Below are 26,433 nucleotides of genomic sequence, written 5' to 3' on the forward strand. Positions count from 1 at the left end.
AGCCGGCTTTTCCTTTTAATTTCTTTTACCAGCCATCATGTGCCCTCAGATACTCTTATTAGCCAAAGCACTATTTCATTAATACCCCACTAAGGAAATCACTAATAATCACGACACTTCAACTACCACTGGAACAACTCTGCTTTGGCTTAAAATTAGAAAAACAGCACCACCAGCCAAGGTGGGCCCAAAACCAAGATGGCAAGAGCCCACCTCAAGTATCAAAATGGATGAAAACGTGAAGGCCTCAAGCACGGGTCCCTTCCCCCTTGTCACTGGGTGCCCACAGGGACGCATCCACATCCCTGCGGGTGCCCAGTGACAAGAGGGAAGGGGCCTCTCGTCCTCCTCTGGCATCTCATGAACCTGAGGGGACACTTCTCAAGAGGCTACCGCTCAGCCAGGCTCTTCCCCTCAGAGCCCCCAGGTGCCATCTCTGAGGCGGGAAGAACCACCCCACCTTCCTTCGAGGCTCCCGCCCCTGTCCCTTTAAGGGGCGGGCCGCCACCTCCCGCCGGCGCTGATTGGCTGGTTGCCCTCACCTCTCCCCTTCCCCCCCCCCGGGCGGCCGTTAGAGGCCGTTAACGGCGGCGGGCGGGTCATGGTGGCGGGCGGCGCCGTGCGGCTGCTGCCGCTCCCGCGCCCCCTCCTCGGTCGGGCTGCTGGGGCGAGGGGGGTGCTGTCCGGTTGGCCGACTGCGGGGCGCGGCGGGCTGCGTACTGGACGCTGGGTCGCGGTGGCCTTGGCGGTGCCCGCTGGGACGGGTTGGAAGGAGAGGCCAGGACAGCGGGGGCCGGTGTGGGTAGGGGAGCTCGGCCCGGAGCGGCCGCCCCGGGGGCTGCTGCGGCGCTTGGGTCTGGTGTTCAGCTTGGGTCTGCGGGCCTGCGGGTTGCTGCTGCGCTTCGGCCCCCTGCTGCTGCTCTACCCGTTGAGCCGCCTGTGGCCCGGCCTAGGTGCCCTGTGGCTGCGGCTGCTGCGGAGGGCGGCCGAGGCTGCTGGCCCCACCTGCATCAAGCTGGGCCAGTGGGCCAGCACCCGGAGGGACCTCTTCTCCGAGGCCTTCTGTGATGAGTTTTCGAAGCTGCATGTTGAGGTGAGCCCGCATCCGTGGGGTCATACTGACGAGCTCCTGAGGAAGGCCTTCGGGGAGGACTGGACAGGCATCCTCAAGTTCCAAAGCCGGGAGCCGGTCGGCTCAGGTTGTGTCGCCCAGGTGTATAAAGCCTATGCTGACCTCACAGCTATCACTGGCTCCGAAGCCAAGGACCTGTCGCCACGCTCAGAGTTATGGTCCGCTTTTGAAGCATGGGAAGTGTCAGGCTTTAGAGGCCTCCTCAGGTGGCTGAGGAAGAGGAAGAGCGAGGAGATGCGGGATGAGAGGAGCAAAGAGGAGCTGAGCCCAGCAGACTGCTCCTGGGGAAGTCCTGTGAATGGGACAGCCCTTACGGAGCAGATGGCCGAACCACTCCGGAATGCAAATCCTTCATCAGCCAGACATCTCACGCCTGTAGCCATTAAAGTAAGTCATGCATCTGGACAGTAGATGTATGAAAATCGAGTGTGCTGGACAAGGCCAATCAGATTTTGGTTCCCAAAGGATGAGTAGCTGGCTAGGGGCAGGTAGAGCAAAAGAAGTGATGCTTGTCTCCGTCGATGTCTTTTGTCAGTGCTTTGGTTCCAGCCAGCTGCAATCTAGACTTATGGTGGTCACAGCTCTTCCCAGTCCAGAGAGCTCGAGCACACATACTGCCTGTGGCATTTTTGACGTGGCACGTGGATACCAGAAATGCCTGCAAGGGCCCAGTTTGTGTTAAAATAATGAATATTAAGCTTGGTTTCACCTTCCAGAAAACGAAATCTCTTCTCGTCACATGAAGGAATCTGTAACAGACAAGTTCTTTCCAGCAAAACTTATTTAAAGAAATCTTACATTTGAGCTGTTCCAAATATTAGTCAGTACTGCATGGCACGGAGAGGGTGAGAATGCAAAAGCAATGAAAAATGGTATGGGGTGAGATGGTAGGCTTCAGCACAGATATATTCCATTTGAAGATTATAATGTGTTTCTTTACACCTTAATCCATGTCAAAATGCAAATTATTATGTGGACTAGCTGGGGAAGCTTTGTTAGCTCCCAGTTTTATAGGCTGGGTTCTGTCTATTTGGAACACATCACTTCAGCTGATTGAAACGGACCATCCTTTTAACAACGTTTGGGGAGTTGATCTTGCCACCGTTCATTCTTGTGCAGGTCCTGCACCCTGGACTAGTCCACCAAGTCCAGATGGATCTGTTTCTCATGAAGATGGGTAGCCACATCATTGGACTTCTCCCTGGATTCAAGTGGCTCAGTTTGACAGAGATTGTGGAGGAGTTTGAGAAGCTTATGATTCAGCAGGTGCGTGCCATGCCATGGTCCCCATGTACTGAAACAAAACTGCCCTTTGTTTGCTACTGGCTGGTGCTAACTCTGTTCGTACTGCTACTTTTTAAAGGGTTAGATGAAGGCTTGCTTGTTCTTTAGTTATGTTCTTTATTCTAATCAATCGTAATCTTACTGTAGGAAAGCTTATATGATCAGAGAGTAAAAAAAAAACCCAAAGCAATGAAAAAATGTAACAAGCACTATGAGATTTAAAAATCTTTTTTAGACTTTGAGTATGTCTTCTAGTGAACAGCCTGAACAGCTAGCTAGCCATATTGACAGTCCTTTTTGCAGCATTGTGAAGGCAACCACTGGTGAGAGACCTCTCCTTAGGAAAAAAAATCTCTCCAAACAAATCCTCAGGCATGTGTTTTTTCTCTTTAATCCTACACATATATTTGCAGTCTATACTCACTCGTCATGTTTGTTAGCACTGAGGTATATGTATTGGCATAACTAATATACTTTTACATAAGTTAATAATACATTCTATACTGTTATTGTTATCAGACTCATAGTGTTGGTAAAGCTAAGCCTTGCAAATAGATCTGAAAACATGTCCAGATTCCCTAATGTCTTCTAAAGACACAGTCCTGAAGTGTCCTTACTACCGAACTTATAAAGATTTCACTACAGGCTTAATTAGTCTTATGTTTCTGTTAAAATGAACTACTATCTGCTAATTTCATTTTTGTGTCTAGATTGCAGAGTCTGAAGTCTGTTACAAACTTTTTGAAAGCCTTAATTCTTTTCTACTATTGCAAAAAAATCTACACAGTAAATCCATGTTGTAAACTGTTGACTCTAGTCAGATGTGACTCGAGGTCATTAGTACCAGTTAGTCTGTCAAAGCTTTTGGTGGGTGCACTGAAGACTGAGGATAAAACAAACATCTGATAGGCTTGTTGTAATTTCCTTTCATTTCTCTTTGAAAGAACAAGAAGTATTCCTGGGATATTTCCCATTTCCAGATGAGGGAGGTGAGGCAAGGTTATCCTGCCTCCTTGAGCAGCAGCAGTGGGCAGGAGAGATGCCCTTGTGTCACGGCACTGTATCACTGAAGAGCTAGGGTCAGAACTTTGCATAGTGGATTATTTTGTACATGTTACATTAAGTTTCTTCCTGCTGTGGCTGTCTTATCTGTAAAGTGAGGCTAGGGCTGCAGTTCTACTCTGTCTGCCTGCCTTGCTATTTGGACAGTAAGCTTTGCTTCAGCATCTGTCTTACCCTTGAAAATAATGCAGTCCTGGTCTTTTTTGAGGCACCATGCCTATAGTAAGTCACCCATATTTTGAAGGTGCTGGGTTGTGGGCCATCTGTTACCCAGTCTGTTACTCTACTCTTCCATCAGGAAAGCTATAAGCATGTAAGAAGCACCACTCTATTTTGTTTTCATTCTGGCTTTCTGACTAGCTTTGTTGGTATTGAGTACAGTCATGTCCTCATACAAGATCCTGCAGATCTAATTCTAGTCGAATCTAATTTCCAACCTGCTTTTTCTCCCTTGAGATTGACTTACGCTATGAGGCCAGAAATCTGGAACGCTTCCGACAAAATTTCCTCGATGTCGATTTTGTAAAGTTTCCAACTCCCCTTCGGCCTTTGGTAACGACAGATGTTCTAGTGGAAACATTTGAGGTAAGAATTGCAGGGTCTGGGAGTGGTGGTAGCAGTGAGAAGGCCCTTAGGAGAACATGCCAAGGAGGTGTTTTTTTGAGAACGAGCAAACCAGAGGCAGGAGGATGCTTTCCTCTTATTTGCTTAAAGAGATTGGTGTCCTTCCTCAGTGTCTCTTTCACTCTCTTTGTTTGTAAGTAGTGCATCCCAGAAGACAGGTGGCAGACAACTCCATATAGAAGTGAATGCTTGTCCTGAAACTAAGCAGACCAGCAGTATGTCCAGCCACCATGTGCTTGCTTGGGCTTTGCAAATCAACACCATGCTTCAGCTCTCCTCTGTGGTGGGTCAAAGCAAGGAGCTCAGCAATCTGACACTTTCTGATGCTTGCCTCACTTCCCTTGTGGATGTTTGAGTCTCAGACAAAAGCTACTCCCAGCCTTAGTTTTCGTGCATGTGATCCTGGCAAGAGTATTTCTGCGAGAAGCTGTATCACACCCTCTTTCTAAAGAACAAACCCTTGCTTCTCTTATGTTCTCCATCACATTACATGCAGCCTCTACTGAGCAGGTCCTTTCTAGGGTATTCTCATTGCCTTCTCTCAACTCTCGGCACCTGTGTTTTGACTCCAGCTCTGTGTTTATTTCAGGAGAGTGAACCTATTTCGCACTACCTGCATGCAGAGATTGCCACAGAGCTGAGGCAGAGACTTGCAAAGATGGGCATGGACATGCTGCTAAAAATGGTAGGCACTTGGCTGTGACTGGAAGGGAAGGTGGTTTTCCTGCAGAAGTAACTCATTTGGGGTAATAAGACAATATGGCTAAAGAGAGAACCTGTTTGCTTCCCACGTCTCCTACCCTTTTCCCCATGGACTCAACGATACAGCTGTGCCTTCTGGGGCTAGCCTGTGGATGCCAGGTATCTCGTGGTAACCCAGGACTTGGGCTGCTAGGGCACTGTGCAGCTCCTCAGCTGGCAGAGGGAGGCTTTGTACTTCATGTGCGATGTAACACAAGGCCTGAGTAAAGCCTGGGCTAGATACACCACTACTGCAGACTCTGACATGGAGCCTCTTCCACTGCAGAAGGGCGATCTGCTTGCACACAGTAGGGTTCTCCTATGCAACTTGATCAGTGCATTGCTTAGGAAACCTACTAATCCATATAATGAATATTCATATATTGCCCAAGTGCTATAAAGTGCAATGTAATTAGCAAATATCGTGCTTTCTGCAGAGACTGGATGTGACTCACAGGGAACGCAGCTAGCTAGTTTCTTCATTTATTGACCCCTCCTCCAAAACTGCCTTCTTTAAGGAAGCATTAAATATGGAGTAAAGAAAACAAACCTGTCCAGGTTCAGCTTATGATTCAGCTTCTGGCTGTCTAGTTCTTTTGTGGTTGAGATAACCACAAATGATCTGGAAAGGAGTGTTGAGAGGTGACACAACTGGCTTGTGAGGAGCCCTGAGAACTAGCGTGGAAGAGTTGCAAAAGAACCTCACAGTACTGAGTGGATGGACAGTAAGCGTTAGATGAAATTCAGTTGATAACTGCAACATTATGCTAGGGTGGTTGCGAGGCCTGCAGTTCTGACCCCATGTAGCGTGACAGACTCTGAAATAGCTTTTACTGCTCAGAAAAGCAATAGTGGAACCAGAGTAGTTTATGCTAACGTTGGATTCAATGGTTAGGAGTAAAGCAAAACCCTCAAATTTTAGGAGTAGAAAAGAATTAAAGAAACAACATTATGGCTGTAAGTAAAACCAATACCTGTTTCTGGAATACTGTGTGCAGTTCCAGTCCCTTGCTGTCTAGGACCCTCCATTTCAAGGGCTTTAACAGAACTAGAAGAGGTGCAGAGGAAGGCAGCCAGCATTATTACTGGTGTGGAGTAGCTTCCATACAGGAATGGTGAAATAATTTGGACTCTTTAATCTGGAAAGCAGAGAAATTAGTAGCTTGTGACAGAGATATATGCAGTCATGAGTGCATGAGAGTGAATATGGATCTGCTGTGTATGGTTTCTCAAAAGAACAATGTGGAGGACATAAAATTATCAGAGGTAATTTTTTTGCAGGCAACACCTAAAAACTCCTTTTTTTCACACAGCTCTAATTATTTATGTGGCAATTGCACAAATCGTAGGAGAAATCCATGAAATACAAAGATAACCTCCTTGGGGCAGGAAGTCCTGCAGTCCCAGGTGGCCAGGAGGGTTAGTGGGGAAGTACTGTCTTGTGCTTGCCCTCTTGATGGTCCTTTCTGTTGCTAACTACTAGCAGAGGCAGAGAAGTGCTACATACACTTGTTTCCTCTTCTCTTGTTTTCCTTATTTTCAATACAGTTGTAATATGGGTTGATGTCCCAGACTAGAGAAAGTTAACCGTTCACTATAAACCATGCCACTAATGGCAAATGGCCTATTCTTACTGCATTACTCTTTGCCAAGGCCCACCAGCATGTCCCCAGTTTAGGGTTAATTGCCAGAGAGCACTACCATTCCCTGCAGGGACTCCTGGCTGTCTTAAATTAACTCTATGAAACACTGGATTGTTTCACACAGCTCTGCTGACTCCCCTAGAGTGAGTAGCATCCATGCAATGTCAGCATAGCTGGTGTCCAGCAGAAGCCATTTGCTGTGTTTCTGCATAGGGTAATGTACATTATTAACGACAGCAAACAGACCGGAAGCAAACCGCTGCTGTTTGCCTCAGAGTTTTGGTGTCAGCAGGTTTGGTTGGAATGAGCTGCTCTAAGACTTGCCTGTCCTCTAGGTCTTTGTTGACAACTTTGTCCATGCTGACCTGCATCCTGGGAACATCCTGGTTCAAGGCACAGCCCATGTCAGCACCAGCTGCAAGGAGCAGACAGCCATCGTGGACCTGTGTGACACACTCGTGGTGGAAGTGCAGCCGCCCCTCAGACGGCTCTGCCTGGTGCTGCTGGATGCAGGGATCGTGGCGGAGCTGCAGAGCGCCGACATGCAGAACTTCCGGGCGGTTTTCACGGCTGTGGTCCAGGGCCAGGTGAGGCCTCTGTCATGAGGCTGGGGAAGGGAGACAGCTGGAAAATCTGATGGCCAAAGTGATAGTTTTATCTCTATTTCCCCTTGCAATCCTCCCTAAGAGAGGAGAGGAGACTTGCTGGCATGGAAGCTATGCCAGACGTAGGCATAAGATGTTCAACTACAGCCAGGAGGCTGCCAGAGTGGAGCAATTTCAGCGTCCCAGGAAACAAAAACTGTTAAATGGGAAGCAGTTAAATGGGCTGCCACCCCCTGGTTAGGAGTGCTTCTGATGCAAGTTAGGACTGCCTGGGAGCCACTTGCATTTGAGACTGTTGCAGAATCTGCCAGGTTTTGCTAGAGAAGAGGAGGGAATGGATTAACATCTTGGTCTTCCACACATGTTCTCTTCTGCAGCCTTGCAGCTGGAAAGCCCATATGCCATCCTCTATTTTGCTATTACGTCAGTGTCTGTAGAAAAGAGGAAGCAAAACAAGTGGGCGTGAGAAGGGTCTGGCCTCTGCCAGGCTCCTCTGTATAAGGGGAACTACTTTATCCTCCTTCCCACTTGCTTAAAATACACTCTCAAATGGACTAAAGAATCTGGTGCTGATGTCTCCTCTTCATTCTGAGAACAAGCATCTGTGCTCGTACTTGCATGTTGCTGTTTCTCAGCTGTGGGTTGGATGGCTCACCAGCATATCTCAGGAGGGACACATTTTAACTTGGTCAGTTTAATCTGCTGAAACATACTGAGGAGTCAGTGCTAAACCACGTATTCGGGTCCATCCTGTGCTGCCAAACTAAGTTCTCAGCTACCACACAAAAACTACAAACATTTGATTGCAATTCCTTCATTGCTCAGGCTGGGTGTAATTCATGATCTACAGGTAAAAAAACTTCTACAGCAAGTCTTATTGCCAAACCTGGGGCCTCTGGCTCTGTATATTGCTGTCAGACGCACCTTCCAAGAAGTGAAGCTTGGATATGGCTCCCCCCGTTTCCTGTCAAGCATCTGCTAGTGTACAATCAGCTTTCTCTTCCTCTGTGGTTTTCAAATGGAAGGTTGGACTTAGCCCTTAAGGGAGATTAATATATGCCCTTCCTTACACCATTATCTCCTCTGCTAAGACAAAAATTACAGTCTTGTGGGTTTTATTTTTCCCCCTGAAAGTTCTCCTGACTGTTTGAGAGATGTCTTTGTTGTGTTCTACCTGACAAGGCCTGCAAGAAAAATAAGCAGGGTTTTGCCAGATACCAGCTAAGACTTTTGGACTAGTTCTGCTCTTTCTGCACCTGCTTCTGTTGATTTGTTGTGTCTCCGTTGCTGGAATGGGAAGGCATGGCCCTGGGAGTTCTCCTTGCAGTATGCCTCCTCCAGGGACCTATGCAGCAGAGGCCTTCTAGGGACAATGATGTCCAGCTCCCTGTAGGCCTTGCTGGCACCAGTGATCAAGTTCTGATTCTCCTTTTCAACTTGTTTCACAGGGGGAAAGAGTGGCAGAACTGATCCTTCATCACGCCCGTGCTAACCAGTGCCAAGACATTGAGCGATTCAAAGCTGAGATGGCGGAACTTGTGACCAAGGTCCGGGGGAACACCATTGCCCTAGGAAAGGCAAGTGCACAAACTATGTCCCATCCTCACTTACTTGTAATTCAGTGCAACTTGGCTTTCAGAACGATCCATGTGGAAAGGCCAGCTCTGATCTTATCAGCACCACCAGCCAGTACTGGGCACTTTTAGTCTCTCAGGTGCAGCAAAAGTCCATAAAATCCTTTCTTATTTCCTTCTAATTAAAAAATCATGTGTTTGGTTGTAGGTTGCTTTGGGGGTTTTCTTTTTGTTGCTTCCTTTCTTTCTTTTGTTTTAAAAAAATAATCTCTAACATCTGCAGTTCCCTGTGAGGAGTTGCTGAGCCTGATGTTACAACTTGCATCCTGTTAGCTAAGGCCAGCCTGGGCCCTTCAGAGAGTGTAGTACGGTGCTGTTGAGCAAATCAGTGCATGTTGTGTACTGCTGTGAGGTCAGACACTCTCAGCCTTCCTGGGCTGGCAAATAAGCAGAACCGTGGGTCACAGCTGAACTCCTTATCCTGGGTGGGGTCAGGGGATCATACCTCAGTGTTGTCTGTTTCCAGCCCAATAATCTTATACCATCACTAGAACAAAATGGTAACAAACACTGAGAAGAATCCTGCCTGTCACTCACGTGGCTCAGTCTTCTTGACCACAGTTTTTTTGATCAGTTGTTAACTTCTTTTTTTATTCCAGCTTCAGGTGGCAAATCTCCTCTCGAATGTCTTTAAACTATTGATGACCCATAAGGTGAGGTCCTGTCACTGTCTGCCTTCAATAGATGGAATTTCATTTGGGGAGGGAGAACTATGGGGAACATGAAGGGGTCACAAGGAGAGGGACACTGACTTCTGAAACAAACTGCTTAAGAGGGAGGCTGCAGGAATGCATCCAGGTATTGTAGGCATACTGTTTCTCAGGCCTTGATATGTACCCTACCAAGACCAATTTCTGTTTTGTTGGGTTTTGTCTTAATACTGCATTTAATCATTGATATTCTTTACTAAAAGGAATTCTAATTTATTTACTAAAAGGAATGTTTCTGTAACACGTAGGTTTTTCTCTATCTCTGTTTTTTATAGTCCCTTAGAAGCAGAAAATGAAATCTGATATATGTTCCGCTTGTGTATCATTGCATGTTTTCTTCCCTGGATCTCTTTCTTGATACGTGGTTATGTAACAGCGCTAGGCCACTTTACTGGTTTGTTAGAGGCCTCAAAAGTGAGGAGCTGCTCACAGAACAGAGATTCCTTATAGTGTTTGAGGGACAACCTTCCATGGCTGCAAGCAACTTTGGAAATCAACAGAGCTATGGTGACTTGAATTAGAGGAGATGAGAAGGTTGCCAGCCACAGGGCTGCCCGGCCTGCAAAGGGTCCCCCTAAACATTCCTTAGAGGTTTTTGTCATTCAGCTGGTTTCTAATAACAGGAAATGTAATTTAGGCCCTTACAAAGCAAGTCCTCCCAATTCCATGAATTCTTAATGCCCCGGTGTGCCTTGAAACAATCCTGGTGCCTGGCTGGGAACTGGAGAGTAGTTTGTTCACATGCAGAGCAGGGGATGGTTTCCTCTGTGATTTGTGGAGGTCTTTCATGGCCATTCAGAAGGTGATCTCCCCCTTACACAAGTGCATGTGTTCAAGGACATTGGATACTACTGAAGCTTATAAGTACACTAGCAATGGTGAGCACTCCTAAGCTCCTGCTATTCCGGTATGGAACAAAAAAAAAAAAATTCCATTCCCCTTCTTGGAACTGAAAAACAAACTCCTGGGTTTCCTTAGGGCACTTACGCTGAAACTGTTCTCTTATTTCTGGGCCTGCTACTGGATTTCAGTGTATTCTGAAATCCAAGTGATGGAGTTTCAGTATAGTTTCAGATGTGTATATGCTCTCCCCAGCCTCTTCCTTTCCCTCTCAGCTTAGTTAGAGCTGGTACCTCTGTGGAATGGGCTCAGGAAAAAAAAAAAATTCCACTGAGTTCATTCAGTCATTTGTCATTCTAGGTGAAGCTCGAGAGCAATTTTGCTTCAATCATCTTTGCCATCATGGTTCTGGAAGGTCTTGGTCGTTCACTGGACCCGGAACTGGACATCCTAGAGGCAGCCAAACCACTGCTCATCAAAACTGCAGCTTCTGTCCTCGAATAGACTCTTGTGGCTGCTGCCCTTTCACCGTGCAGGGTTACCTATGCCATCTGCGAGCTGATGGAAGCTGAAAGTGAAAAGTCACCTATATCTCAGAAGTGCCATGCAGTGGTTACTTTCCATGACTGTTGCCTTCAGTCATTTCAGCCAAGCACCAGGCATGGGATGATTAGGAGGTCTGTTCCAGAAACCATGAAGACTTTGCACAGTTGAAGAGTTCTGACTTTATGCAGTTCTAAGAGCTAATGTGCTCTGGCAGTTTTTAAACTGACATATCATGTAGTTTAGGTGCACAAGATCACTGCAGCCTGATGAGAAAATGAGTCTTACTTGTCTAGAAGTCTTTTAAAAGATGTTCATTGATCAAGTCTGTTTTGAAATATATCAGGGTAAATATTTAAAGTTAGTTTACTGACTTACCTGTCACTGTGGTATGAGAAATGATGTTCTAACACCCTAATTCAGGCTGAAAAAAGCCAGTAAACCTTTTTGTCTTTTGTACTTTTAACTTCTACTTTTATTGTAGAAGTGTCCCGAGATCCTGCATGGAATGGTCTGTTCGTAGTCATTTTGGATGATAAAAACAGACGAGTCAATCTGATTTTTCAAACTTCCATACTCTAGCACAATACTATAGGAGTTTGAATTATAAACAGCAAAAGAAAATATTTGCCTCAGCAGAAAAGCTAAATCCATAATAAAAACAACTTTTGGGAATATTTATACTGGTCTTCATTGTTTTTTTTTTAACCTTAAAAAAAGTCTTTTTTTTTTTTTTTTCCCCCTGTGTGTTTCCTTCCTACTACCTAGTCTCAACTCCAGTCGCCTCAAAACCTTAACTAATATGCAAATGCTTGGGGTTTTTTTCCAATAGTTTGCAAAATAAGGAGTCCAAGCATTTTCCGAATAGATGGAAAACACATTGTGAATGTTTAAAATTAAGTAAAGCCACCAAAAGCTCTAGATTCTGCATGGCTTTTACAGTCAGTTATTTTAATAGTAGTATTAAAATTATTTTATGGCTGTTTTTAAATAGTGAGAAACACAGCCTATGAATATTTGGAAATACTGTAATATTAAATATATTCCCAGATATACTGTATGTGAAATGGCAGCTGCACAGGGTGGCTGCAGTGGTCTGTTTTCAGATGGTGAAGCAATGTAGAGAAAGTACATAAGCAGACAATCTGCTGGTTTATGGTGATTATAAAATAATGATTAATGATATATAAATGAAGTCTGAAAAATAAGTTTAGATTCTGCTCAATACATTTCATGTACTTTCCTTTAATCATTACGTATTCCATTTCCAAATGCTTAAGAATGAAAGAAGCAGGAGAGTTTAATCTCTTTTAAGTTTTAGGCTTGTTTCTGTAAGTCTAGTTAGACTTATAACTAGGTACCCTGGTGTTTTAACTAGCACATGATTTTGCGTAAAAGAGAACTTGAAAAAGAAGAAAAGCAAGCAGCACCCAAACTTTACATCAAAGAAAATCTCCATGTGCTGCCAGCACCCATTTTCACTCAGTAATGTGATGCCCCCTCCCATTCCCACCCAGCTACCCCAGATAGGGGGCAGAGGTGCCAGGCACAGCACTCTGCTGCGTCCATCAGCTGGGCAGGTGTTGGGCACAGCCACCCATCTTCTTGCTGAGCAAACTTCTGCCAACTTTTCCAGAGACTAAACCGAGCTTAAACCAAATTCTAGAATTCCACATCTAAAGTGCAAAACTGTGTGTGCTTCACATATGGTTTCAATATATGCAGCAAGTTATATTTTTTTCAGAACTTAATTTAAACAAACAAACAAAATGTCAAAGTCTTCACTTAATATATAGGTTTGTCTTTCTTTCCTTTTCCCCCTATTTTTTTTTAAACAAAAATCTCAGTATGGTTCATGCATATTATGGATCCTAAAGTTAAAAATACCCCTTTTAGCTATTAAGGCCTTAGAATAGTTTGTAAACATCTGGATGAGAGACAGTTTTAATTGTCTTTTTGGGAGAAGCTGAAGGCATAGCCTCTCAGTTATCTCTGGAGGAACACAGACTGAGATTTATTGCTGAGAAACTGCTGGCCATTCAAAAGATTTGGCAGAATTTCAAAGGAGCTCCCTTTTACAAGTTTTCTCAATTTTAAGGTTTTTTTAGAAACTGCTGTTATCACTGGTGCTGTGTTCCTGTAAAAGGGGGTAAATTCTTATAATAATGTTTTTTGCTGAGCGATGTGCCAGAAAATGTGTAACATGTTTCTTTCTAAGTGTACACAGAGTATGAGGCAACATCATTTAAATTTTGTATCTAGTTTGGTTTTAGGTATTGCTTAAAACAAGGTATTGCAAATATTATACATATATATGAGCATAATTTTGTGTAAAATAAGAACATCCTTCGATACGGTTCTGAGTGTTCCAGCAAATAAATTGTGCCATGCCCATTCTGCTTTCCTAAATCCTCACATGAAAAGAACAGTTACATTTCTGGCTACCCAAAGCTGATAACAGCATTCTCTGTGACACAGCTGCTATATTTTGTACCTCTGATGATACGAGGAAGAGGGACAGCACTTCAGGATGTGGCAACTATAACCTCTTCCTCTGCTTTGTGAAAGAAAGCACCTCCACTAATCGGAGTACAATACATTAAAAAAACCTCTTCTCTCCTTTCCTGTTGCAGCAAACTGTCTCTTGAGGTGCCTTACTCTTTCCTTTCAGGGGAGGGGAGAAGCTGATAGCTTGTCCATGGGAGTGGCTGACACCACAGGCTTTGTTAAGGAAAGTCAGTAAAGCAATTAGAAAATCAGGGGAGTCACATTTAGTGTTTTATGCTATCGCCTGAATGGGGAACTCTTCCCATAGTTGTATGGCTACCTCGGTTTCTTACGCAATTTATTAACTGTCAGTTTGCCAATTCATTTGTCTTTGTAGCATTGTCATTTATTTATGGTGAACAAAAAGTCTGTTTATTCTGACCAGGCACCCTACCTGCAAAGATATCCGAGTATCTTTCTGACATAAGATTTCCTGCTTTTGGAGTCTGCCAGCCTGAAAGCAAGATCGTAGGCAGAACAGATCCCCAAGCCCACCATTGGGTTTGGTGATTCTCCAAAGATGGGTATCTCAGAGAGCAGACATTTTTCTCATCACAATGCCTAGAAAGGGTGGCTTGTCACCAAAAAACTATCATCTTCCTTTTTGGGCTTCTACAAGTCGTTCTTCCTCTAGGCAAGCGGCCTATGTATTCCAAACAGTACATATGCCCTGGCAGTAGAAGATCTACACTTACCTGAGGCCCAAGCTGGAGGGTTTTCTGAAGCACCTCTTACGTCACTGGATCCCTGCCCTGCCCCCTACAGCAGTTTTGGCAGGAAGCAGCACAACTGTGTCATATGTATTGTGACTTCTTCCCTATGGATCTCTACAACTCACGTGCACTGGGACACTTTGTATTAGCCTGTGTTAGGTTTGTATTACCCTGTGCTTGCACCACTTCCCTTGAGGGACTCATTCCCAGGGCCTTTCTCCTGACCTTCATTCTTGTTCTTCACTTCCTACTCTATTGTATGGCCCATGCCCTCACTTAACTAATTCCTTTCTCTGTCATTGTCATCCTGAAAGCAGCTACAACCTGATACCCCTCTGATCTTGTACCTTTTCAATCATCACTTTCGTAACTCACAGGTCCTCTGTTGCTCCACTCTGCATCGTCTCATGACACTTTCACCAGCCTCAGACTACAACACTCAGCACTGTGGTTGCTGACTCCTTGGAGTCCTGTGGAAAGAGCCGGCCTCCTTCAGATGCTTTTGGGGCAGAAACTTGGCACCGTGGCTGTGTTTCATATTAAATACCCAGGTAGCTCTTTGTTGGGGAGTCAGGTCTGCCAGCAGGGTCACAGAATAACATTTGGCAGAGGTGGACTACAATACTAACTCCATAAAGAAAGGCATGTAAAGGAAAGCGAAAATGCACTCTGGCTGCAATGAAAACGACATTAAAGACTTGTCCAGGAATCATAATTCCACTTGTCACAACTGCACTCAAGCACCCAACCTCCAGCACCTACAAGACTCGCACCTACAAGACACAGCGCAGGTCTGTGAACTGCTCAAGGGCCTGCTCACCCATGCTGCAGCTTCCTTACGCTAGCAGTGATGCCCGGAGCATCAAAAGATTCTGTTCTCTGAGGTACTGCTGGAGGTCACAGAGTTTTTGGCCTTCTTTTTCCATCTTCTGGTGTGAACGGTCTCTGCTCTGGAACACTCTTCCTTTGGCAGCCTGGTGCTTTTTTTGTTTCCTGTCCTGCTCCTGTGATTCTTGTTCCAACATTTCCTGCCGTGACTGCATTCTGCTCCTGAGGAAATCCTACATAAAAATAAAGACATTTACAATTGTACAGCCAGCTTTCATGCTGAGTTTCACCCACAATTATCACTAGCAGAATGCAGAAAAGGGTATAACCTACGGAAAAGCCTTCCTTGCATGCAGAAAGACTCCTTCTACCACAGAGATGGAGAATTTTACTTCCCATCTTTCATCTTCCTACATGTGTCAAAAATGTTACTCTTCATTTCTTTATCTCTAAATGACATAATTATATTTGATATAAAATAGGTGAAAGACAAATACTTTGGATGGTGCCACTGGTGGAAACATGGGAGTACAGAATACAGAACATTTCTGGAATTGCCCTTACCAGCCTTTCTTTCTCTTGTTCAGAGCTCCTCTCATTGCGTTCTGCCTGCAACTCCTCTCTCTGCAAACGCTGTGTCTTTAAGAACTGCAGCCTCTCACTTGCCTTCCTCTTCTCCTCCTCTGACAAGAAGGATTCCTTCCTGCTCCTCTCTGCCCCAGCAGCCTGGAGCAGTGCCCTGCGCTGCAAAGCTCTGTCTTTGTGCTCCAGCTGTTTCTCCAGCCCTTGCAATGTTCTCTGACGCAACCGCTGCCTGTTTCCAAAACAAAACTTCTCAAATTTCTCAGAAAGAAGGAGCAATAAAAGAAAAAGACAGTGCATAAGACACAAAGCAGATATTCTGTCAATCCGTGCTCAGTTAATACTCCAGGACTCTTTGTTAGGTTACAAGGGTTAAACTTGTGTCCTAAACAGAGGTGGCAAAACCCCCAGATCGTCTGGTGCCTGATGTCAGCAAACTGCAGTCATCTGTTCACCTGACTACAGAACCTGTGTTCTCGGCCCTGAAGACGAGGAACCAAGGAAATGGCTTGTGCAGGCAGGGCTGTAGGACTAATGTGGACGACTGGGTGGCTGCGTGTATTTATGGTGGAGCCACAGGGGCAACAGAAGAGATGGAAGGAGGGGGATCATGGGGGCAAGGACCTGCTAAGCTTAAGTGGACTGTGGGGTCAGAGGCAGGGAACAGGGATTTGGGAGGCAAAGGGAATTTGGGTCTGAGGACAGACTGAACGGAATTTGCCCTTGGAGGTAATGCTAAAAGCTATGGGTCCGTGTGTACCCACTTGTCCATACCTCAATCACCAATTTTATTCCCATTAGTAAACCACCATGACCACTCTGCAGAGACCGGCATGAGGCACAACATGTGATGTTCAGAGACCCAATGAGAGCACTAGGGAGTAGACATTACCAACCTTTCAACATTTACTACAAAAAACTGTTAGGTCGTAGGTATCACCTCTGGTTGTCCCTGCACAGCTGGTGTCGGATGCCATCCGCCTCTTGCTGCTGCTCCCTTTCCAGCTGCCTCCGTTCCTTTTGCCACCTTTTGTGCTCAATCTTGGCTCTGTTGAAGTCCATCTCTTTCCATCTCTCCTGAGATGCACCATTAAGGATTGATTTCTAAAAGAAACAACCCAAAACAAACCCTTAATCTCATAAGTATATTTTTCTAATGCAAACTGTAAACCTACAAAACCAGAACAGCTTAGTCTTCTAATGTCATTCCTGAGCTCTGGAAGCCGCACTGGCTTATGAATACTACAGTGTCACTTCCCATCTGTGAAAACACTGAGTATGATGCTAAAACCTGTACAAAAGACTGGGCTTAACCAACAAAGGGGTGCCTGATAATTCGATTTTAAGAGTTCTTCATAGGTCAGTAGGCTGGGCTGTTCTGGTTGTTCCGGTGTTGAGCCAATGCTTAAAACTGCCCAATCTTTCTGTCAGCTTCTGGATTGGATGGAAAATACAGATTCTGACCACAAATCATATTACGGATTCCTTACTAGATTTTATTAGAAAGAGAAATATCTGCCTCCCTCTGGCCAAACACAAAATCTTCCTGGAGTTCTGTGTAGGTGTATTAACTCTTCACTTCCTGTTGTCTGAGATTTCTACCCATGGTCAAGCAGTCTTTGTGTTTTCTTCAGTAGTAGCTGCATTTCAATGCTGGGCAGTGTTCCTAATTTGCATTTTTAAGTGTACTGTGTTGTGTGAAGAGAGGAAGGAACACCTACAAGGCTTCTTTTCACAGCCATAGTGAAATATTTATTTCTTTTGTACTCCTTACAGTGCTCTGTATGAGGGAAGGAGCAAGGAAACATCACCAAGACTTAAGACATGCATTCCAGTTTACTTTGCTAGAGCTGTTTGGGGCTGGAACAGAGTTTTCACAAAATATTTTCCTCTCTCAAATGCATTATCCTTTCTCCTATTCCCAGCTGAAATTAGCATGTTCCTGCCATTAGCTGTTTCTCTGCAATCAGAGTGTCTCCTTCCAGTCCTTTCCTGAGGACATCTCTAATACCACAAGCTGGAAAACACTACAGGACCTTCAAAGAATGTCCCTGCCAGTCTCATGTCACGTTTTGACTGATCTCTCTCAACACATTGATCTGTATGGCTTCCTAGGGGCAGTAAACACCCTTGTTCTCCAGTGTATTGCTATTCTTTGCAAAAACTGTACCTTGCGGATGGTTTGTGTTTAATGACATACACAGGGAGAGATCAAAGAGAGACTCAAAGGTGGTTTATAGGTGGGAGGTGAGCACAGGGTGTTTTCCAGCAGGCAAAGGACGGGCCTAAGGATTAGGAGACTCGAAGTTCCACCCCAGCCCTGACATGCACTCTCTGCTACGGGATTCAGCTGACTACCTAGACTTTCTCTTTTTTGCCTGCAATATCTGTAAAAGAAGAATAATTTTTTTGCTATCTAGTAGAGCTGGCTGAGAGGTTTATTTAGAAGAGATTAGATCTGAAATAAAAAACTCTGTCAAAAGTACTGAGTAAAAATACCAGAAGTGCCTTGTTCCTGTACAACGCTGATTCCCAAGTGGAAACCTTATGTTTCTTTTATGCATAGCCATTATTCTACACAGGCATAATTTTTGTTGCAATAACAACCTTTGAGAAAGAGATCAAAAGAGAGTATATTCTCACATGACATAAACATATCGCTTGATCCTAATAGCTAAATCTAATTTGGACCAAACACTTACTGTAATGCTTTTGTCTTTTAGAAGATTTAGGAGATTTGTGGATCTCCTAGCCTGCACATTGGAGGCACTGTGTGGTCTCTGTACACGTAGAGCTGATTCGATGGTCAGGCTGTCTTTCTCTAGCGATTGATTCACTCGGTCAAAGAAGCTTTGGCGCCTGAAAGGGACCAAAGCACTGGTTCCCAGGGAAGGGCTCCTTTGGGAATGCTGGATTGGAGCTTCTGCCACTCTGGACTCAAAAAGACCTTTCAAATAAATTAGGGCAGGGACATAAGAAGTTACAGACAGCTTAAAAAAAGAAAGCAAATTTTTTTTTAAAAAAAAGTCTTCTCATATAAAATATATTCAAGCAAGAATTTTATGACTTAGTACCAACGTTTCCCTCTGAGGATGCGGGACATTTTTTAGTGTCCACAAAACAGGTCCCAGCTTTCAAAAAACAAGCTTGTCATTGCGGTCAAGCAAGAGTTTTGCCTGGTAACACAAGATCACTGACTGCACTTACAGCTACTCAGGCTAAGGGGTTGTTTACATGGTATTTCGCAGACAGACATGAGCTGCTTCTGACAATGCTCTGAGACAAAAAAAACCTATAAATTTTTGATAATGCAAAGCCTGAGCTATACATCCTGCTGGGAGACAGAAGAAATTAGCTTGGGCATACCACTGTGCTAAGGCAGCTTTTGGGTAACTGAGAACATGGGCGGAGCTTGCTCGCACCTTTCTGCTAAAGACAGTGTGGATTTAAGGGGCAGTTGTTGCATGGAATGATGTTGGAACACCATCTGGGAAGAAATGTGCACCTCTGTTTGACTTTTCATTCTCCCTCTACCAGCAGTGACACAGAGAAAAGCAGTAACACCTGGAGAAAGCGAGAAAGCTTTAGGCTTTCAGACTGCTCACTTAAATGCCTGCAATTGTCACAAAACTAGCTTAAACTGAGGACAGCAATAATTTGATTAAAATCATGATCCGGCCCCTTTTGGATAATAAGGAGACAAAAGTTTACCCAATGACATTATAAAGCAATAATTTTCAGCCCAGATAAGAGAAGGAGTGTTGTGCAGACCAGTCCTGGTGAAATCTTTTTGCTCTAGGCAGTCAATGTTACAGAGTAATTTTTAAAGTAAGGAAATTTTATAATAAATAATATTTATAGTCAGTAGTATGATAAAGGTTAAGAAAATCCAAGGCTGCTACTGTTTTTTTTAACTGTATGTGTAAAAGCTAAAAAACCCCATCTTCCACCTCAAAACCTTTCATCTTGAGAAGTTTTACAGCTTCTCAAGCCATACTACCATTAATACCAATGTATATAATAGTAGTATGTTACGCTGGCTATATTCAGCATGGCTTTATGGCGTGTTGTTTTGAAACATCAAGAACTATGGCACCAGACCTTAGACATGAAGGCCTGCTGCACTGATATTCTGTGGCAAGTCTTATGTTTGGATAAAACAGCTACAATTTCAATACCATGTTCTGTGTTTAAAATTACCCTCAGTTTCAGCATCCTGCTGTCTGCTGTCTGGTTCTTCCCTGTGGACTGTCTCCATTATCCAGCTGTCTGTGTTGACAGCAGTATCAACCACAGCATGAGCCATCTTCCTCTGAGAACTCTAGAAATAACAAGAAATGCAATCATAATCCAGACCTGATAAGGAAAAGAATAGGTTAGCTTCATGGATTTACAACGTAAGATCTTAAGTTGCAGCCAAAGTTTGAGAAAGAATTAAAAAAAAAAACCCAGCCTCTGGGGGAGTTCTTTAATAAAGAAACAACCCTTAAGTAGAGTAACTTCTGATCACTTTGTGGGTTTCTCTGTATCTTCAGATCACCTAAAACTGGCAGTACTTCTGCCTGGAAGGGTCCAAACTGGTACAAAAGAGATTAGAGGAGCTCTGGCTGAAAGACAGTCACATTTCTGGCACATGCCAGAAATTAGGATTCTAACCATTGCAGAGCAATGGACAAAAGTTTGGCAGTAGCCAGTGCACATTAACCTCCTCCTTACTAATCCTCATCCAGTGCCCTGTTCACAAACCCCAAATCAAATACTGAGGATCACAAAAGTCTCTTTTGGTCTCTGGGAGGTGGTGCCTCTACCGCAGGTGGAGAAATATCTTAATAGCATTACACCAGGGACTGCCTTGGTATGGAGCAATCCTTACTGTAATCCTTATCCGGTGTAAAGTCTTCTGCCTGATGCTTTTTCCTGCCTTTACTGCCTTCACGCAGAGGCAGGATGAAGAACTGGACTATGCGACACTTCTCATGTTTTGCATCTGTGGAAGAGCTTCTAGAAGTCTGCTCCAGGCAGTGACAATGACAGCTTCTAGCTCTTTCCCAGGTCAAAGGATCAGGAAGACAGCACAGAGCAGAGTCTCTCCATTCTTTAGCAGGCATACATAAGGGCCAGGCCTAAAACCTCTAATAATTTTCGGTACCAAGAGCAGAAAACTCAGGGTAACAAAGCAGACATTATGCAAATAGCAGAAGGCAAGTTAACAGGAGAGCCAGAGTGAAGCACTTTTCACCTTCTTAGGTTCTATATCCTCATTGTCCTCTTCCAAACAAGACTGAACATCTTTTGGAGCATTTTCTGTCTTCAATATCTTATCTTCCTTTTTCTCTTCCTCTCTGGAAACACTTTCTGAAGAAATCCTCACTTCAGACAGCTGCTCTTCTATTTTCTTGCTGTGCTCTTCTTTAGTCAAGCTTGTTCCTGGGATGAAGGCATCTTCTTCCTGCACTTCACACCCTGTAGGCCATGTGGGTTCCCAGGCTGCAAGGCAGCAATGGGGAAGTGAGGCACACCTGCAGCTGCACTTGGCACATGGCTGGGTTGAATACAGACCCCTTGGCCAGTAGTCCAGGTGTGAGCGACCCTGCCTGTAATGGCCTGAGGCTCTATAACCCGGTGTCACAATGTACGGGTAATCCAAGCTTGAATCCACCACCATCTTCCTGGCTGCTAAAGGCATCTGCAGTTCTAGGATGATGCGTTCGCTTAAGGGCAGAGGGATCCGCAGAGCTTGGTCAGAAGACACCTCCTTAGTCTGCCCATTCCAGAAGCTCACAAGCACTCCTCTTGTGTTGTGTGCTGTGCATTTTGAAAAAAAAAAAAAAAAGGCAAAGAATATATTAGAAGCATGTCAACCTGTGTGATTTATCTCTTAGAAAGAGATAGGAGATAAAGATCCTATTTTTAGAAGGAGATAAAAGCAACAGCTTGTCTTTCAGTCAATTTTCTAACAACTTCCATGATTTCTTCTTTATAAGTTTAAAATTTGAACTTCTTTTGAACTTCCTCTGAAGACAAACCAGGTAGCAAAATTCTCTCTTGACACAGCAAGCCAAGATTTTACCGTGCAAAAGCTGGAAACTAGACTAACAGATAATCAGGTGAATACTCATGAGGGCCAGGAACATTTTTCTCCTTCTGTTGGGAGGACACCACCCCCCTTGCCCTCCACATTTTTAGGAAGTTTCCACTCACAGAACAAATCAAAGGCCAATTCTGGGAGCTGCATTAATTCTGGCACTGAAAAAAAGAACAGGCTGCTTAGTGCCAACAACAAAAAAAAAAGATGATGAAGAGAACCCAAGCAGCAGGTGGTGAATTTTCCATGGTTGAGACCATTCTCTTTTCTGTATAGTGACCAGCAACTGTGGCGAGTCTAGCACTATTAAGAAAGCCAATACCCAGTACCTAAACGTGCTTCCTCGTTCTCCATAACCTTTAGCACAGTGGCTGGGCCAAAACGTTCAGCTCTAGCCTCCCATGGTGCCAAGACCCTGTCTCCTGGAGCAAGAGGCTGTCGCCTGGCATCTTCGTAGTGGAGAATGTCGTAGAGAGGCGTTTCCTGCATGTGAAGCTGTACCTTGCCTTTCAGAGTGCGACTTTTGTCAAACTCAATTAAAAAGCGTTCTCTGGAGCCCTACAAGAGTAAAACATGCAGTTTGCAAGACAGACATCTGGGTCCAATTAATGGCCAAACATAAGTGCTAAGAGGGAAGTGGCAGAAATGCCAGGAAGTGGAACGTGATCTGTGAATGTAGCTTTCCTATTCTACCAGGTTTTTCACTGTACTGTGTCCATATTGGACTTTAAAAGTAATTAAAAAGCTTAAGGGGCTGACAGTCTTTTTCTTCCTTTCATTTTGAACTTAGGTTTTAGTAGGCTTATCTGGCTGAGGCAGAATTTTACCAGGAAAACCTCCCATCAGAAAAAGAGCAGCCAAAAGAAACTGCTGTATATGATGCAGTTTGTTATACTGCAATCAAAAGGATAACAAACCAGTAAAACGTCATTAACTCTCATAAATTTAAATGCTCTAATTTAAGCCTCCAGCAGTGGGTGTGGGGCAGATCTGTTACTGAAATCTCAGCCTTCCCTGCAGATCTATGAGTGCGCTTACACAAATAATGCTGTCAGCCCCAAATCCAGCTAGTCACTCGTGCCTTTAGCTGTCCCCATCCGTTCCACCCTACATTGGACTTACAGCCATCCTCAGCTATACTAGCATCATTATTTATTTAACTAACCTATGAACTGGAAAACGCATTGGATTTTTAAAGAAAGCCTGCAGAAAGGGATTTTTCTGTCTGGCATCGAAAATCATCTCACAAATCCCAGAAACACAGAAGGAAGAGAATGAGGAAAGCTCTCAGTTTGGTAAGGAGGAGGCGGTCCCTGGAGGCAGACATTTTGGATGACTATTACTAATGCTGTTTAGCTAATTTTACTAATGCTTTTTAGCTAATTGACTTTGCTGCTGGACTGGGCGGAAGTAGACAATAGGGATAAGGGACCTGTTTTGTTTGATTGTCTCTGAATAACAACTTATTATAACTAGTAAAATGGGTTGTTTTCCTGGCTGCTTCTGCTTGCAGGACTCCTCACAGTAAACAGCCATCCATCAGCAAATTGATGAAAACAGGATGTGGGGAGAGAATAATGGTTATGAAGTGCACTGTATCGCAGCAGAGCCAGCCCACAGCAAGGGCATGGGACTGGTGAGGCATGGGAAGAACAGGGAAAAGACACACAGATGCTCTTACAGCATAGTTCCCAATCGATAGCTACCTTCACCTCTTGGGCAATGTGGCCCAGGTAGTAATAGCCATCAGCTTCTCTCCTTGCCAACACACGAGCCCCCCTCATGAAACTGGAAGCCTCTGGGGAAGAATCAATAAAATTCTTTTTTGCTGAGGATATCAAGGTCATACAAAGGGAATCTGGGTTCCACGCACAAACAGGAAAGCTGTAGAAAACAAAAATACAAGAAGTAATGAAGACCTTGGCAACAGAACTTCTGCAACCTGCTGCAATGAAAACAAACTAAATCCACATGGGACACCCACCCACCCCGCAATAACTGTCTTTGTTTCCTAGCTTCTTTTTTTTTCTGCATTTCCAGTGACCCACCTTTAGATTTTGAACTTACTACGTTACAGGACATCTTGGCAGCAGAGAGCCAAAGGGATCTTTATTAGCTGTATGACAACACTGGACATGTGAGATGGACGTGGAGCTTACCTGGAGGGGGGAAGGAGGAGATGGAAGCAGATGAGCATGATCTTTGAACACTTAAATCCTTAAACAGGAATATTATTTTAAAATTGAAATTTACTTTCCAGTATGTTACTTTATATTTTGAATTCTTCCATACTATCTTACAGTGCTATGCTGTTTATTTGTAAGCTCATCATAAACGGTTTTGATTTTAAGAAATCATGCTTGGAAACAAGAAATATAAAAAATAAAATATAAGAACTATATGATAAAAAAAATCCCTTGCGTTTCACTTGCCTTCTGTTCAGCTGCTAGATATGTAGCAGGTGTATTGTATCACTGTTTCTTCAATCATGATGATATGTGTTCTTCAAAAGACAACATGTCATTTCAAGTACACACAAAGCTATAGTAGGTATCCATTTTGGCCCATTTCAGATCTTATCATAATTTTATTCTACTGTGAAGGAAGCAGTAAGCATGTGATTCTTAAATCAGAAGTTTTCTTACTAATTCTTATGCCTTTTAGTTAATTGATTTAAATGAAGAGCTTTGCAGCTGGAAAATATACCGATTTCTCAGGACGAGGCACAGCTTGGAGACAGGCAGCAGAATGGAGACAGGGTGGGGTTTCTGGGGCTGCCTCTCCCATCCCCAGGAGCAATGCAGACCTATCAACCCTGCTGGCTTCCTTCCAGTCCATCTGCCCCTGGTTCTAAAACAGTAGCTTATGGGCAGCCAGCAGCCATGTGTGCATTGCCTCCTCTTGTACCCTGTTTCTTATGCAGCTACCCAAACTCTCCAAGCAAGGAAGAGCTGTAAGGTCAATGAAAGGAGCTGAAGTCAAGGAAGAATGAAGAAGGTGGGGACTGAGTGTAGAAGACAAAGTTGCCTTTGCAGGTCAAAGCCAGCAGTGGAGCCATCTGGCCTGAGCAGGATAGAAAATGTGAAGTGTTTGAGAACAATGACACGGGGAATTATATGCCAGGGATTACGAGAAGGGAGAAAGACAAAATGCAAGAGAGTTGGGAGGTTGAGTCGACAACAAAACTACAAAACTTATATTAAAATGTTCAGCTTTTATGGGAAAAGATAAACTCTATTTGCATTAATCATGTGTTAAGTAAAAACAACGGTTGAGGAGTTTGCCACTATTCCCTGTAAACTGTTGTTGAAAATGCGCTAGGGCTGTTAACGAGACTCAGAAGAGCAGGGAACTTAAAATCCCTTAACTACAAGGACATCCACAGGATAGACACGCAAAACCTATGCTGTTACAGCTGAGAGTGTCAGCTGTTTGGGATGTTAACAGATTTAGAAGACGTTGTTATTTATTTAAAAGACAGTATTTGACCCCCCTCACCTAAGAGTAAAATAACATTCAAGTCTGTGAATCAGGATACACTGGCTGTAGGCAAAGCTGTACAGTTACCTAGCAAAGAAAAAGTAAAATCAAAGTTAAGGCATTTGTTCTTTCCTACAGGATCTTCACCTTCACCTGTGAGAGACCTCTTTTCAAGTGCTGGTCTGTGAAGTTCAATGAAATCACTTTACAGGGCAAGTCTTTCCCTGCGAAAGTAAATGGAGCTAGACCAAGATACAGCCAAATTTGACCCCAAATTTGCCTTTTGCTCAGGGGCTATGTGAAGTGCTCTTTCCTCACAAGCAGTGAGGAAACAATTAGTGAGTGTACAATTAGGAGGGTGGATATGCCAGCTCGGGATGTCAGGTACAGCCTGTCACAGAAATGCCAAACCTGTTTTAAATCTTTGTCCAAAGACTGCTTTGTTCATAAGCTGTTAGGCAAAACAAGGTTACCATTCCAGAGGGCCACAGAAACTCTTCCCCAGTTCTCCTTTGTGAAATGTCATCCAATAAAGATTCAAGAGGAACTAATTAGTATGCCCTAATCTTGTATTAGTGGCATACCTTTTCAGAAGCAGTAGGGGGGAGCTGGATTGCTTGAAAGGACCCCCCTAATTGTCTGGCCACTTTCTCCATTATTTTTTGCTTGCTTCTTTCCTGATCATCTGAATCTCCCATCTCCCAACAGGTACAGAACACGTACTGGATGCAACTTGTTCTCCATGAGAAGTTGGCAGATTTCCTCTGATTCTTGCTCTGGGAGTATGTCAGTGAACAGATACACTGACTGTCAGCCCGGGTCCTCAAACGCCGCAGCCAAGCCACTCATAGCGTTTGTGCCGTTCTCAAACCGCAGGGATCGAATCCAGGCTGCTGCTTCAGCTACGCAAGCATCTGACTGGGCAGTTGCACCATTTTAACAGCTATAGGGGAAAAAAAAAACAAGAATAAGAAGAAATAAATAACAAAAGCCCACTCACGCATGCAGCTCTTTGCTCACGTGAGACTCTCTATCGGGTATTTCTGTGCTCAGGTGTCCCTGCCTTCCCGCCTCAGCAGACGGCCTACAGAGAAGGCCTTGCAGGCCCCCGGCGGCTGGCGCCCTCCTCCCCGCCTGCCTGCCTGCTCCCCGCCTGCCTACCCCTCCGGAGAACAGCACGGCGTTGAAGAGGGCGCCGGTGCGGCCGCCGGAGGAGGTTCCGCACCCGCCGCTCCCTCAGGAACGTGTCGGCGGGACCCGCCACGGCCATCCCCGGGCGCCTGCCCAGTTGCTACGCAACCGGACGCCGCGGGCTGGATCAAGTGGGCGGCCTAGGAGGGGGGAGAAGAGGGGAGGGTTATTTCATTAACCCCTTCCTAA

General features: G+C 44.5%; 2 protein-coding genes across 7 annotated transcripts; one reads left to right on the plus strand and one right to left on the minus strand.

Annotated features, from left to right (window-relative positions):
* Positions 1-522: 522 nt before the first annotated feature.
* ADCK2 (aarF domain containing kinase 2) lies at positions 523-11,498 on the plus strand. The gene is made up of 8 exons (XM_074582451.1): positions 523-1,519; positions 2,252-2,398; positions 3,935-4,063; positions 4,692-4,787; positions 6,822-7,073; positions 8,540-8,668; positions 9,325-9,378; positions 10,636-11,498. The coding sequence occupies exons 1-8, from the start codon at positions 602-604 to the stop codon at positions 10,777-10,779; spliced, it is 1,869 nt and encodes a 622-aa protein (XP_074438552.1). The 5' UTR covers positions 523-601; the 3' UTR covers positions 10,780-11,498.
* Positions 11,499-12,051: 553 nt separating this feature from the next.
* On the minus strand, positions 12,052-26,373 carry LOC141741564 (uncharacterized). 6 transcript variants are annotated; one of them, XM_074582405.1, is made up of 11 exons: positions 26,215-26,373; positions 25,638-25,996; positions 23,641-23,732; positions 23,280-23,457; positions 21,903-22,131; positions 20,728-21,293; positions 19,689-19,809; positions 18,191-18,435; positions 16,429-16,592; positions 15,471-15,720; positions 12,052-15,139 (listed from the first exon to the last, which is right to left on the minus strand). In XM_074582405.1, the coding sequence occupies exons 2-11, from the start codon at positions 25,749-25,751 to the stop codon at positions 14,915-14,917; spliced, it is 2,184 nt and encodes a 727-aa protein (XP_074438506.1). In that variant the 5' UTR covers positions 25,752-25,996; positions 26,215-26,373; the 3' UTR covers positions 12,052-14,914. The 6 variants fall into 6 exon arrangements, with proteins under 6 accessions (XP_074438506.1, XP_074438521.1, XP_074438512.1 ...); XM_074582420.1 differs by having other exon boundaries at positions 25,777-25,996; positions 26,215-26,361; XM_074582411.1 differs by lacking the exon at positions 26,215-26,373 and adding an exon at positions 26,074-26,211.
* Between the last annotated feature and the right edge of the window lie 60 nt (positions 26,374-26,433).

The sequence above is a fragment of the Larus michahellis genome, chromosome 1 (assembly GCF_964199755.1).
Source record: "Larus michahellis chromosome 1, bLarMic1.1, whole genome shotgun sequence".
Classification (NCBI taxonomy): domain Eukaryota; kingdom Metazoa; phylum Chordata; class Aves; order Charadriiformes; family Laridae; genus Larus; species Larus michahellis.

Coding starts and splice junctions, on each gene's coding strand:
- ADCK2 (XM_074582451.1), top strand. CDS start 602: ATGGTGGCGGGCGGCGCCGTGCGGCTGCTGCCGCTCCCGCGCCCCCTC. Junction 2,399..3,934: donor AGAAGCTTATGATTCAGCAG/GTGCGTGCCATG, acceptor TTCTCCCTTGAG/ATTGACTTACGCTATGAGGC. Junction 9,379..10,635: donor AACTATTGATGACCCATAAG/GTGAGGTCCTGT, acceptor TTGTCATTCTAG/GTGAAGCTCGAGAGCAATTT.
- LOC141741564 (XM_074582405.1), bottom strand. CDS start 25,751: ATGGGAGATTCAGATGATCAGGAAAGAAGCAAGCAAAAAATAATGGAG. Junction 16,593..18,190: donor TAAAAGACAAAAGCATTACA/GTAAGTGTTTGG, acceptor TGTTTCTTTTAG/AAATCAATCCTTAATGGTGC. Junction 15,721..16,428: donor CTGTGCAGGGACAACCAGAG/GTGATACCTACG, acceptor TTTTGGAAACAG/GCAGCGGTTGCGTCAGAGAA.